This window comes from Sander lucioperca, chromosome 13 (genome assembly GCF_008315115.2).
Source record: "Sander lucioperca isolate FBNREF2018 chromosome 13, SLUC_FBN_1.2, whole genome shotgun sequence".
Taxonomy (NCBI): domain Eukaryota; kingdom Metazoa; phylum Chordata; class Actinopteri; order Perciformes; family Percidae; genus Sander; species Sander lucioperca.
The window spans coordinates 6,410,976-6,425,995 of NC_050185.1; the positions used below are offsets into that span (position 1 = coordinate 6,410,976).

A 15,020-nucleotide genomic window follows, 5' to 3' on the forward strand; every position below is an offset into this window, starting at 1 on the left:
AGATAACATGGACACAGGCTAATTATTGATCACTAAAATGCTAGTTAACATTAGTAATTAAACTTAAACAGTGAATGTAAGTCGAAACTGCCTGCGAGCTTCTCCTGTACTATACGGTAATTCCTCTACTATGCGACAGTAAGTGGCATGGTTATGACACAATCGTTAGCCTATTTTTACAAAAATGTCTACTACGGAGCCATAACGTGAGATACAAGGTAATGGAGCCTTTTATACATTGTTGTGTTTCTTTAGAAATAAACAATGGACAAATAGAGTCTTTAAACGCTTCAGATGTAAAGTTATTCGCTGTCAAAGTGACGTCAAAATGAATGGCAGTCAATGGAATGCTAACGGGAGGTGATGCCTTGGTAGCATCAAAATGGCGCCGTAGGAGCTACGCGTTCCTGGGAGAGGCTTACCCCCTTGCTTGCAAACAAGCAAAGCATGGCAGTTGGTCAAGGCCACACCCCCACCCTCCACCTTGCCCCCCCCCCCTCTCCTCCTCAATAGCATTTAAAGCTACAGACACAGAAATGGCACATCCTAAGGAATGCTCATTGTGGGACTGGCTCTAGTGGCTGTTTCTGGAAAGAGACTTCAGATACAGTATTAGGGGACCACTAAGGCCTATATAAAAGAGACTTCAGATACAGTATTAGGGGACCACTAAGGTCTATATAAAAGAGACTTCAGATACAGTATTAGGGGACCACTAAGGTCTATATAAAAGAGACTTCAGATACAGTATTAGGGGACCACTAAGGCCTATATAAAAGAGTCTTCAGATACAGTATTAGGGGACCACTAAGGCCTATATAAAAGAGACTTCAGATACAGTATTAGGGGACCACTAAGGCCTATATAAAAGAGACTTCAGATACAGTATTAGGGGACCACTAAGGTCTATATAAAAGAGACTTCAGATACAGTATTAGGGGACCACTAAGGCCTATATAAAAGAGACTTCAGATACAGTATTAGGGGACCACTAAGGCCTATATAAAAGAGACTTCAGATACAGTATTAGGGGACCACTAAGGCCTATAAAAGCATCCAAAAAGCAGCATGTCATAGGACCTTTAAACCATTTTCTGACATTTTATAAACCAAACAACTAATCGATTAATCGAGAAAATAATCGACAAAGAAAATAATTGTTAGTTGCAGCTGTAGTACACTGTATCTAAACATTCAGTCACTGATGTTGACAGACATCAGTTGCATCTCCTCTCAGATCTCAAGACAGAGATGTTAAATACATAGTAAGGTCGAAGATCTTTTACCTAATTATTTTAAAGCAGGGATATTTGACTCAAAATGAATTAAATGTATGTGAAACCTTCCAAATTCTTGTCTCTGCCATGCAGGAATGCAGGTAAAATGAATGAACATTTTAGTTTCCTGTTTACAGCAAATTTCAGTTTCACTATTTTAGTTGTTGACTGTCTTGTCCTTCAACCACTCAAGCCTTTATGTTTTGGTACACAGTCACCTGAAAAGACACAGAAAGAAGTAGAGCTCACAAAATCCTTATGTAAATGTGCATTTGTGTGTGATTTTCCTACCATCCAAGAGCTTTGGTGTACTGGATCTCAAACTGTGCAACAAAATAGGCTCCTGCAAAACTGGGCTTCATCAGAATGACAGTGTTTAAAATAATCTCAGTTCATCCACTGATTTTATTTCCCCAATGATCTAGTTTCCTGCAGGATTTAATTTATTTTTATTGCCCTTTGTCATTTTAGGCATTGCCTTGCTGCTCTGCTACCTACCTTTTTTTATTGGAGAATTTATTCTGAATGATATTTTTAAATCATACCCTTTATTTGTTTTAATTCAGTTTGACCATTTTTATTTGTATGAGTGAACTTGCAAAAAGTATTGAATTTACACAGTCTACTGAGTGTATAGAGAAATGCGTATGAGACTAATTAGAACCGCATCATTCAATTGTATTTCTTTTAAATGCCCACAGCAACTGTTTGTGTGTTTCCTGCTGGATGTGAGAAATGTTAGCTTTTCTTGTGTTGTGACTGTGCTCTGCAGCATCTTGCTCTTGCAGTCATCTGGTCTGAAATGTTTGCAGCCTCCAATGGTATTAAATGCATAGGGATGAGCCTGGACCTTCTGGCCATTTCCCAGCCTTTCTCTTTCGAGTGCCAGGATTGTGAATGGAGCAGGCCATGAGTGATTCTCTCCTGATTTCAGCCACACTTTATCACCTGATCTGATTCATAACCAGGGAATTCCGTACTTATGCAGGTGCCAGGGGTACGCAGGAAGATCGTAGCGCAGCTAAACATATTTAATAAAAAAAAAAAAGATTTGATTTAAAAAAGAAAATCTACATACTGAGTCAGCTTAAACACCTGAACACAAGCTGTTGCAATGACAAGTGCCTAAAGAAAGACATGGCCTATAGCCCTGTTGTTTTCCCTGCCATTTTGTATAATTGTGTAGTTTGTATTATCATGCTTTGGCAACATCGTATTGTACATGCCAACAAAGCCACTTTAATTGAAATTGAAAATTGACATTAAACATCCAGTTTAAAATCAATTCGCAAGAGCACATTTGGAACATGATGGGTGGTTTCGAGGATCGGGCTGTGGGGTACATCATTTGGGAACCTCTGCTAAAGGTAACATAGACTCAGTGGAACAGAGCTGCATCTCCTCTGTCCAAAAAACATTTCCAGTTTGGTTTTCCTGCCACAACATTTAAGCATTTTTTTCTCCCAAATATGTTTCACTGCAAGCAAGCTCTCCCTGAAAATGTATATAATGGAGGCAGCATTGGACTTGAGTTGCAATATAAAATGTCTGCTAATGTTTTCACGTGTACTGTATGTGCCTCTAGGTGTTGGCTTTGTTTGAAGAAGGAGAGGACACAACCACCGCCTTTGTTGAGCCTTTTGTTATTCTTCTCATCCTCATCGCCAACGCTGTTATCGGGGTCTGGCAGGTGAGATACACTCTTCATCCTGTGCCTCTGTGTAAAGTGTATATGCACACATGAGTAACGTTTCTCTCTGCAGGGTGTTCACATGGTTACAAAGGCTAACAATGGCTAACAAGACAATAAAGTCAAAACATTTCTATCCTGTACAGCAGCTGTTGCAGGATGCATGGATTCACCTTTGGCATCTCTTTATCCGTGCCCTCTATTCAAACTGACATCATGTGCTAACATCTGTAATGGGATGAGGCTGTCGACACCGGAGCAGTCGAGTCCGTGCGTCAAGTCAAAACATAAAACAAACCAGGGCGCTGATGCAAAGTGCCCTCCCGGAGGAAGCAGCAATTTTTGATGCAAGCAGAGACAGGGTGTCCATCGACACTTTGGGAAAGAAGACACGTTGCATCGTTCTGAGTTTAGATCTCAGTTTAGGCTTTTAGGGCACAGTGCAACCGAATACATTAGTGTTTAAACAATTCTAAAAGGATTTAATCTTCTAAAACCACCCTTTGCCTTGCATGTTTTTCACAATACCATAACTCTGATGTGAGAGCTTGAACAATATTAAGTGCAAAAGTCAATTTACCCAACACTTTAAAATGTTTGCTGGATGTGACTTTCTCTTTTCCACATCTCTCTGCACAGGAGCGCAAAGCTGAGAGTGCCATTGAGGCTCTGAAAGAGTATGAGCCAGAGATGGGGAAGGTGTACCGCATGAACCGTAAGGCTGTCCAAAGGATCAAAGCCAGAGACATCGTCCCAGGAGACATAGTGGAGGTGGCAGGTAAGCTGCGGCTGCACCCAGCCAAACTCTTACTGTCACTCACTGAGACTAATTTACTCTTTGTCTACCTCCGGTGGACTCTCACTGCTGCCACCGACATGCACACACTCACACAGCCTTTGCCACCCATTCATGAGTCTGGAAACACTTTTGGAATATCTCAAACTAGATTACATAACAGTCTTTTCCTCTAGATGTGCAGGTGCCAGGGCTGCTATTCAGTTGTGTGTGTGTGTGTGTGTGTGTGTGTGTAAGTGGCTGTGGTCACCCCTTGTATTTAAGGCCCAGTTTAATTTTCCACAGCGTTCCCCCTTTTCCCTTTGCTTTCCATGCTCTCAGTCTCACCACCTGGACACTGCTGGATGTTTGTCAGCTCCTCACTCACACTCCCCCCATGTTACATGCACATACACACCATTCCCCTGCTGTAAACTCGCCCATGTGTGGGCAGCCTCGTCTATAAATAGTCTTGTTGTCACTCTGGTTCCAGAACATCTGTGTATGCCAGAGTTAATGTGCAAACACGCACGCACACACACGCACGCACACACACACACACACACACACACACACACACACACACACACGCAGTGCCAAGGAGATCACTTCACCATCAACATGACCGCTTTTTGAGGGTGTAATCCTCGGCCTTGGATGGCTAGTGATTGGTCTCAGGCTGCTCGGAGTGATGTGTGTGAAAGGAGGGAGAGCTCAGGATGTGAGAGATCACAGCGTTCATTCATAATCACAGCACGGAGAGGCAAGGAGACAGATTATACATGCTGCGTTGGTTACAGTGAAGCCTTGGCACTATTTGATTTCAGCACAAGGTTTAAAAATGAAATCATCCATCCAAGTAATTACCACTGAGGGGCTTCTCACACAAGCCCCCTTCACATTTACTAAATTGTTTCCCTTCCTTTTACAGTCTAATTTACATTACTTCAGTATGTGTGTGTGTGTGTGTGTGTGTGTGTGTGTGTGTGTGTGTGTGTGTGTGTGTGTGGCACTTCTTTGGAATTTGGGCTTGTTACAGCCGGTGTCCTCCATCACACATGCGTGCGCACACAGCCAGATGCAGACAAGCCCACACAGGTAGCAAGCACCCAAAATGACTACTCAAGTCCCACCTACCACCACTGCCGTCCCTGTCAACACCAACAGTGTCACCATGACAACTCTCCGTGCCCCGTTTCGGCTCATCTCGGTGACGCTGAAGTTTACAGGGGGTTGAGGTTTTACCAGCACCTGTGAACAGATATGACTTCAGGTGAACCATCTGCTGTTTGAATAAGGGATATTGTTATGTTATTGCTGGCTGTCAGCAGCTGCTAGTGGATCCATGTTGGTTGTCCCATTGTGGGGAAAGGGGAGGGTACTCAACATTGACTACTTTTTATGTTCGGTGTTGTTTTATCCTTTTTAAGGGTGCCTTGAAAAGAACCATGGTCAATGGATGGGAATTAGATTTCAAGGATAGCTCTTTTGCTGTTGATAAATGAGCATTGTCCCTGGCAAATAAAATGGTAAAATAATAAAATTAATTTAGAAGAGTACCTAATTACTCTGACACTACACTGACATTTAGTCTATATTATAGGAGACATTAGGGATGTAACGATACACTCAACTCATGATTTTTGATTCACAATTTTAAGTTGACGATACTATTTTCTCAGGATTTCTTTAACAGAATAAGCTGCAGACTAATGACTGAAAAATATTCCTTTTATTTATATAAACTGCAAAACTGATGTTTCCTCTTATCAAAAGTACAACTGGAATTGTATTGTATCTTAAATAACGAATAATAATAATTAATAATTGGATTTTCCAAACATCAAATGTCACATCAAAATAACTAAATACGTAGAAAAAAATGTCATCAAATAAATAAAGTTAAACAAGTGGAATCTAAACTGGTTGTATTCATTACACATTTACATTGTTTTTTCCCCCGATGCATTGTTACATCCCTAGTTATTATTACATTTATTTAAGGTTCATGATGATTGCGAAAAGGCATTTCTAACAGTTAAATGTGTCTCTGTTGTTGGTATTGTGCACACTCTTTTAAATGTCCTTGCTGTATACCATATATGGCATGGAAGGTGAGGATATTTGCTTTTGCAGCCAGCAGAGATGGCCTGAAACTGAAGTGTAAAACTCTCTGTTGAAGACGAGGCAGCAGTCGAAGCTATTCCAACTGGTTTTAAGTACAGTACATTTACTGTCAAAGTTTACTTTAAGAAGAGGTGTGATAGTGGTGTTATGCCCACTGCTGCATTTTTGTACAACACACACACACACACACACACACACACACACACACACACACACACACACACACATATCATGTCATATATTAAGCGCTTCGTTCTATCTGACATAATCTTGTTGCTAAGCAGTTTTAAACAGGGGTAAACAGCTGAGGTAGGAACCGCACCACACACTCTTCTCACTTAGAAAATGTGTGTCACATCTTCATGCACACTGACTGAAACAACAAAGAAAACAAATGAATATTTTCCTTTCCTCCATTGATTTCCCAGGCTTTCCTGTACTACAGATTAGCCTGTGGTTATTCCATGGGAACTGGATGCCAGGGGGTAAAATAAACTGCATGGAGGTATCGGAAAAGGACACTGCTGTGTGCCTTTGAGGAGAGAAAAGAACATAAATATATTTACTCAAGTTTCCACCGCCACTGCCCGCCTGCCTTCTTGTAGGTACCGGCGATGCCAGCCACGGTTACGAAACGGTTCTGATTTGCACATCCACTGGAACTTTCCGGGTTTTTTTTAAATGGAGTGACTGCAGTGGTCAGGTTGTCAGGAACTCCTACAGGGTTTACACAGGACCTGAAGAGATGGAAACCTGCACAGAGCCATTCCCACTAACAAGTCACGGTTAGACTGCACAGGAATGAAGAGCTCTTTGCCAGTATATTATGCAAGAGATTTTGTTTGGAGTCCAGTTTTATCAAATGGAAGGAGAACTCCGGCTGGCCAAACCAGCTTGACCTCCTTGTTTGTTTTCATCAAATGTGCATGTGCTACGTTCCAGTTTATTCATAAAATTCTGAGGTAGATGCTAATTTTTTTTTTTTTTTAAAATGTCTTCCTTTTTGATATTCAAAACACTACAAATTATAGTCAGACAAATCTGACATCTTTCCGATATTCAAAAGACTGTTTATTTGAAGTCACTGTGGCTGTATTAGAATTAATTTCTCTTCTAGCAGATGGAGAGTGTCTGTGGGAGGCCGTGGCAGAAAGTGGATAGGAAAGCAGGAGTCTGTAGGTAGGCGTTTGAAAAGCCCTCGGCCTGTCCTGTTACAGCGAACCTGTAGCCCCCAACCATCTCCCACACAAACACAACACAGACTTCTCATCCCCCTGCACCTCTCCCACCCCCTTTCTCTGACAACCCATGAGTGCAGACTGAGAAAGGTACAGAAATATGAAAATGGAAGTACAGGCTATTCAACTACACACAGTGCGGCCTCTTTCGTCTCTCTGTCTCTCTCTCCATCTCTGCCCCGTCAGGTTAAAGAACGTAAAAGATTATTCTCGCGGTCTCAGAACATTGAGCAAATGTCAAAAGGAGATGACGAAGCTCTGAGCTTGTACAAAAGAAGTACGTGAGCGAAGAAAAGCAGAAATTCAACAAGATGTCCAACCGTATTCATGCTGAAAATCCATGGTACTTTAGATTTGCTGCTGAGAAGCCCCGATGGCTTCTTTGCATTAACGAGACTTATTACACAAAGTAAAGATCAGGTCTTTTCCTTGTTTGTCATGCTGGAAGGGAAGTGAAGAATATTACATCTGTCTGGTGTGTTTGGAGCAGTTCCCCACTCCTCTGCTCTGAGATCATTGTCAATGAATCAAACCATCCATTTCTCACAAGCTAGCTCTGTCCGGCTATTATGAAAATATTTCCATTAACCGTTTATTTTCGGACTCTGACAAAGAGGATGCAATAACCAATAAGTTTTGGCATTAGATACTTCTAATGATCTGGCTATGAAATACAAGTTTAATATGCAGGCTTAATAAGAAGACGGTAAGACTTTACTGGAGAAGATGAAATGCATTTTGTAGATTTAATGCAGGCTTCATCTGTAGTGTGACATATGTAAGGAAGTGGTTAATCTGAGGGAACAGGTAAGAGTTGCAGAGAGTGAAAAGAGAACAAAGGGGTCAATCATTTTAATATGGCAATGTGACTCCATAAAGGTTGCATAGAGCTGTTATTTACCTGCGGCGGTAGCTTGAGCTTGGACTGAGCCTGCCAATGTTTCTTTGCTCAAGGATTTATTGTTTGATTAGGACATTTATAGGGTGTAACTGAGCGTTCGCCTGCAGCTACATTTGCAAGCCCAGGGGGACTTTCCTGAAGCCAATAGTTCTGACGGCAAACCTCCTGTCCTCTTGTCTTGACATCTTGTCCTCTTTATACTACTGTTAGCTACCTGTAGGATGGTCTTCTGGTCATTTTTAGCCAGCTAGCAGCGTGGCTCTAAAGATTACAATGTCATTCAGTTGGTCAGTCCACCACTTGGTTCAGACTGAAATATCTCAACACCTATTGCATGGAATCCCATGAAATTGGATGAAATTATTTTTAAATAAATATTTTTTTTTAGAAAGGCACACGATTAACAGGATTACACATCATATACTTTGCCCCTTTTTTCTTTTTTTTAAACACACATACAAAGTAAAACATTCCAAAACTAAAACCAACCAGTGTATACCCCCGCCCACACAATGGCGACAAACACCCCAGCCCGGATCTCTCCCCCCAAAAACAAATGAACCAAAAGACTAGAGTCGATCACGCTGCACCCTTTTATTAAAGTGTATGTTTCATCCCATGCCCGGATAGTTTTAATGCTGGCGCCATGCATTCGGGCCACGGACCACTCCATAGAAACAAATTCAAGAAATGAGTTGGCCCATTGCTGCCAGGTTAAGGTATGTGAATCCCATGAAGTTCTGTACAGAAAATCCTGGTACACAGATAAAGTCTACTTACTTTTATGATCCCCGCAAGCAGGTTGACATTTGTGGTTCAGAGTGAAATATCTTGAGAACTATTGGATGGGTTGCTGCAAAATTTGTTACAGATCTTCAAAGTCTCTATAGGATCAATTGTAATGACTAAATGATCTTTTTCTCTTGTGCCACCAGCAGGTCAAGGTATTCACTCTTTCAGTGAAATAGCTTGACATCTACTGGATCGATTGGCACAAACGTTTGTACAAACATTCACGGTTCCCAGATAATGTACGAGTACGATTGCCTGACTTCTGCAAAACTAATGACAATACCAAATACTTGGTAGTACTTTGTGCTTCGGGCTAATTAGCAACTGTTATTATGCTAACCGGTTAAACCAAGCTTGTGTCTCAATTGGGATACCTCAGTTTATGGCTGGACAATATATCTATATTATATCCATATTGTCATATGAGACTAGATATTGTCTTAGATTTTTGATATTATATCATAATTACAGTCAAGTGATGTCCTTTTCTGAACTTACCAGACTGTTCTAGCTGTTCTATTATTCACCTTTACCCACTTAGTCATTATATCCACGTTTCTGATGATTCATTATTTATAAAAAATTTAATTGTGTAAATATTTTGTGAAAGCACCAATAGTCAACCCTACAATATCATTGCAATATCAATACAGAGGTATTTGGTCAAAATGATCACATTTGATTTTCTCCATATTGCCCAGCCCTACTTATGTTAGTAAACTTCCATGTGGTACAAAGTACACTGTGTACACTATGTACTTACTTACATAGTACATTTCGACAGGGTAGTGTCATCTCAAACTGAACGCGACTGTTTGTGCACTTACCAGAAATGACGTTGCCTAGCTTGCATTAACGTTATCGTTCCGAGACCAAATCATTACAGACTGCTAAATGAACCCAATAAACATGATGCCATATCCAAACAGAGTAGCCTATAGTTGTACTTAATGAAAAAAAAAACATGTATTATTTAAATGTGTTTTGTTGTGTTGCCCAGAGCCAGTGTGACCACTGCAGCTTCCTCTGCAAGTTTGGTGGTCCCTTTCCTTCTGATATGTAGCCATGGTGATGACCAATGAGGGTGAGAAGTATCCAGCTTTCCACACTCAACTTTTTGACCATTGCGAGTACACCATCCGGGGAGTCGCAACGGTCAAAAAGTGTACTTTTGTGCACTGCACTTTGCCATACAGTGTGAACGCACTTATGTACTCAGAATAGCAAGTGTAAGTACAGAAGAAGGAAAATTGAGACGCAGCACCAGATAATGAACTTGGTAAACATAATACCTGCTAAACATCAGCATGCCAGCATTGTCATGTGGACATGTTAGCATACAGTGCTGATTTTAGCATTCAGCTCAAAGCACCACTGTGTCTAAGCACAGTCTCAGAGAGCTGCTAGCATGGCTGTAGACTCTTAGTTTTTATATTCCAATAGTGTTTCCAGGCTCTTGTTGAACTTGAACAGACTCGTCTGATTTTAATATTTTAATATAATATGTTTTGAAAATCCAATTTGTTGATTTTTTTGGGGGGTTTATTCATTTTTTCTTAGTTGGTGACAAGGTGCCTGCTGACATCAGAGTGACCTCTATAAAGTCCACCACCCTGCGGGTGGACCAGTCCATCCTCACAGGTATTTCCCATCTCTCATCAGACACCAAACACTCCTTCAAGGCTTTCACATAATTCAGATAGAGTCTGCTCCCTTGCACCTTTATTGCATGGACGTAGAAGACCAAATGTTATTTTAGTGTCTGTGATAGTACTTTCTACCCCTTTAGGCTGTGTGTAACTTTGTTTGGCTCCATCACATTGTTGTTCTAATAATCACCTGTTGCAGTTACAGATCTAACCCTGGACAATTGTCTCGTACAATCTTTTCTTTAGGGGAGTCTGTGTCCATCATCAAACACACTGACCCTGTTCCTGACCCCAGAGCTGTCAACCAAGACAAAAAGAATATGCTGTTTTCTGTAAGCACATCCCCCTGCAGCTCGCTGAGTCGTGTTTATCTTCTGCCTTCATATCATCGATTGATGTCATTATGGGCAAAACTATGTAACTTTTTTAGTCACATAGTTCAACGTAGTTGTCGCAATTCTCAGAAAAGTTATATCACTTCTGTAGTGATCTAAAGGCAGCTTAATGTCTGTATGTTTGATCCATTGCCAGTTGATGGAAATTCTCTTCTCTTATGTTTGGCAAAATTATTTTGACAGATTATTTCTGCTTCCCTTCCCCGTACTCATTTGTCTCTCTTTTTTTTTCCCTCAGGGCACAAACATTGCAGCAGGCCGCGCCATAGGTGTGGTCGTTGCTACCGGCGTTGCTACAGAGATCGGTAAGATCCGTAATCAGATGGCGGCTACGGAACAAGAGAAGACGCCGCTGCAGCAGAAGCTGGACGAGTTCGGGCAGCAGCTCTCTAAGGTCATCTCCCTGATCTGTGTGGCTGTGTGGGTCATCAACATTGGCCACTTCGGAGACCCCGTCCACGGGGGCTCTTGGGTCAGAGGGGCTATCTATTACTTTAAGATCGCCGTGGCCCTGGCCGTGGCCGCCATCCCCGAGGGCCTGCCTGCTGTCGTCACCACCTGCCTGGCCCTTGGCACGCGTCGCATGGCCAAGAAGAACGCCATCATTCGCAGCCTGCCCTCCGTAGAGACCCTGGGCTGTACCTCGGTTATCTGCTCCGACAAGACGGGCACCCTCACCACCAACCAGATGTCCGTCTGCAGAGTAAGTGGCACTGCTTTTGTTTTTTGACTGCTAGTCTTCTATTTTTTCCTAGAGACCAACATATCATTGCATATAGGGCTGCAAATAATGATTATTTTCATTGTCAATAATCTGTTGATCGTTTTCTCGATTAATGATTAGTTGTTTGGTTGATAAAATCAGGAAATGGTGAAAAATGTTGGTCATTGTTTTCCAAAGCCCAAGATGACGTCCTCAAATATACTTTGTCCACAACGCAAAGATATTCAGTTTACTCTCGTAGAGGAGTCAAGAAAATATTCACTACTTGGAAGCTGGAATCAGAGATTTTTTTTCATGAAAATAGACTGAAGCCCATTAATCGATTATGAAAGTTGCTGAATATTTTAATAGTTAACAACTATTCCATTGGTCGATTCAAAACTGCAGCTCTAACTGCATTCCTTTAACACAGCTGAATTGGTTCAGAGCAGAAACTGAATCCCTCTTTTGATTGACACTTAATGAAAAGCTTTTGGGAATTTTCATTTGAAAATGCAAAAGGTGAATTCTACAATGGTTTGGTGTTCATTATTGATCCCATTCTCTCATCCGTTTCCCCCCCCATGTGTGTTTTTTTATTTTTTTTGATGGATGGAAAATCCTTGTGGTGTTATAGTGTTTACCTCCATTTGGCAGCTTGGACATTTAAGAAGCACTGGTGGAGTAGCACAGGCTGGCATTACCCAGCAGCTACAGTATATCACCTGATCAGCTCACACATTCACAGTAAAGGTTTTCCAAAATGTTACATCGCCTGAATAAACACAATACAGGGAACCATATCCTGAAGCGCCTGTAGGTTTCAGTGTGTAAATAGTGTATATATAATTACATTAGACGACAAACACTGAAAGGTCTTATCCACAACCATTCACAAGCTGTTCTCTTGCACATAGCCTCACCCTTTCCTTTGTGTGTGTGTGTGTGTGTGTGTGTGTGTGTGTGTGTGTGGAGAGTAAATGCCAGCGCTTCTGTTTGTCTTGGCTCCTGTTCAGGGCTCTAGCTCTACACACAGACACACACCTAATCTCAGTTTACACCCCTTGTCCTTACATCACCCATCTCACATCTCACTTCAGCTAATGACTTCAGAGGTACTGGCCAGTAGGGCAGCATTAAAGCCATGTCATACAAAACTAGTGTCACCCAGAAAAGCTGACCAATCAGAGCAGACTGCGCTTTATTTAGGCTTTCGGGCTTAAAGAGACAGGCGCTAAAACGAGGCGTTTCAGACACAGGGTGAATACAGGTATATTTAGACAGACAGTATGATAATGGGTTTTTTGAACATTAAAACATGTATACATGTTTTAGTAGAAACCCCAAATACAAGTATGAACCTAAACATTTGGCTAATGGCTAGCCTTTAATGCAGGAGATGATTATCCTGCAGACTGCATGTAGTGGACTGTGTTTGGACCTGACTTACTCCAGTCAGCAAGGAGAAAAAAGTATTTTGACTTCTATATGATGTTCTTTTATTCTGTGGATCCATTTTATTTTCTTGCTGTTTCAAAATGGAGTTGGCATTTCCTGTACGGCAGGCTCTTGTGGTATAAATGCCCCTCCCTCCCCATGCTCCCCGAGATGACGTGGAGTATCTGTGTGATTAATGCGTAGCGACAGGGAGTTCCCTCTAGCAGGAGGGACACGGACGAATGATCTCACCACAACTCCAAAACCCTCTCAGGCAGAAAAAGAGCGAGGCAGGCTGACGCTGGTAAATATTGACCTTCTGCTTCCACCTGTACTCCCAGCCCTGTTGCTCTCTGGTGGGAGATAAGGGGGCACATACACACTCATACTCCCACAAAGACAAATCAAACTTCGGCTTTGCAGTTTCTTTCATCATGGTGTTTCCTGGAGATAGTCATTTTTGTGGTTGCTTAACTTGTCCCTCTTCATGTTCGTTCAATGCTCGGACCGCTGTGTTCGCTCTTATTTTATGGTTTTTGTGAATCCAGGTTTAAATGCCCACATGAGTGTTTGCCCAGGCTTATCCATCTGTGCTTATTCTTGGACTGGTGTCCAGCCAGTGGCCCTCAATGCACCATGTGTCTACCTTGCCTGGGGGGGGGGGGCTATCCCCATATCCGCAGGATTTCCAGGGATTCCCCTTCGTATCCTGACTTCCCTTTTCCTTTTCACACACATGAAGGGAAACCACACATGCACACATAAAAAAGGGTTACTCGCCATTTATCCCCACACAAGCTCAGAGGAAGTGAGTATAAGAATATAAACTTGTGCCACTACCACTGAGTCACACTGTGCCTTGTTTCCTTGGAGACCACAGTGGATCAAAGAGTGAGGGAAAACTGACCACAGATGAAAGAACAACCTAATTTTATTCCTGAGGCCTTGCTTTTTGTGTGCTGTATGTGCTTTATTGAAAGTCATTGGGGCCCTGAGCAGTCATTGTTGATCTGTTTTAGAGCGAGAGAGTACAGAGCCTGATGACCTTTGTGAAATTAAGAATCGAGCAGAAGGTGAAGCTATTTAGAAGTTTCTTAAAGGGAAAGTACATCATGAACACAAATATAGGGAATAATGGGGTATACCAATGCTGTTTAGGCCCACATATCAGTCAGTGAAGCAACGATCCGATACTGATATCGAATATTGGGCCGATACTGACCCAAACAGCTGGATCAAGTATCTTGACAATGGGGTCAATCTATTCAATTCAATTCTATGTTTATATTATTATTTTTTTCTATACACCCACGCCTACATCGCGTGGATCCGAAGAAGAAAAAACAACAACACAGACAACACAGCGTACACACTCAGCAATACAACAGAAGAACAGCTGGTGCATCTGTTAACAGTGTAGCCACACAAACACACATTGCTTTGATAAAGAAGTCCATGAATTTTCCATGATGCCATGCGTTTGTGTAGTTTCCCACACAACAGCCGGTCACAGTAAATGTAGTTACATTGCTGAGAACGATTGTGGTCAGCACTAACCCCAATGACAAATGCATTACGTTTTAACTGCTTCACAATGTAAGCTACCCCATGTTTCACCAGTTGAATGTTTTTAATGTAACCTAGCAGGGAAAAAGTGAGCTGTGGTCCCCTATTGAGCCTGCTGCAATCCCAACGTTAGTTTGGTTAGAAGTTGATTAAGCACATATTTAAGAGGATATGCATTATGTAAGCATAATATCAACGGAAATATTCAAGGTTTTTAAACTTGGGTTTGACACGGGTCACAAGATTACTGTAGATAAAGTATATATGCAGGAATTGCCGTAAAGAGCTTCTATGATACTCCTTTTCAGCATCATATTTGTACCCTACTAAAATAGATTTACATGCTTTGATGTTCAAAAAACATTATGTTTCTCATAATGCCTGTTGCTGCAGCTCCTCTATGAAGGTAAATATGGTGCAAAATGTGAGAGCTTGTAGAATATGATGTGAGAACTTGCAGAACAAAAAAT

At 41.6% G+C, this 15,020-nt stretch overlaps 1 protein-coding gene across 2 annotated transcripts in view; it reads left to right on the forward strand.

Moving 5' to 3' along the window:
- The window catches only part of atp2a3 (ATPase sarcoplasmic/endoplasmic reticulum Ca2+ transporting 3), a 58,860-nt gene that overhangs the window by 19,246 nt on the left and 24,594 nt on the right, over window positions 1–15,020 (forward strand). For both annotated transcript variants that reach the window (XM_031310786.2, XM_036008823.1), the window contains exons 4-8: window positions 2,863–2,967; window positions 3,607–3,745; window positions 10,361–10,441; window positions 10,696–10,781; window positions 11,083–11,547. In XM_031310786.2, the coding sequence (XP_031166646.1) occupies window positions 2,863–2,967; window positions 3,607–3,745; window positions 10,361–10,441; window positions 10,696–10,781; window positions 11,083–11,547 (876 nt within the window). The remainder of the gene's footprint in view (window positions 1–2,862; window positions 2,968–3,606; window positions 3,746–10,360; window positions 10,442–10,695; window positions 10,782–11,082; window positions 11,548–15,020) is intronic.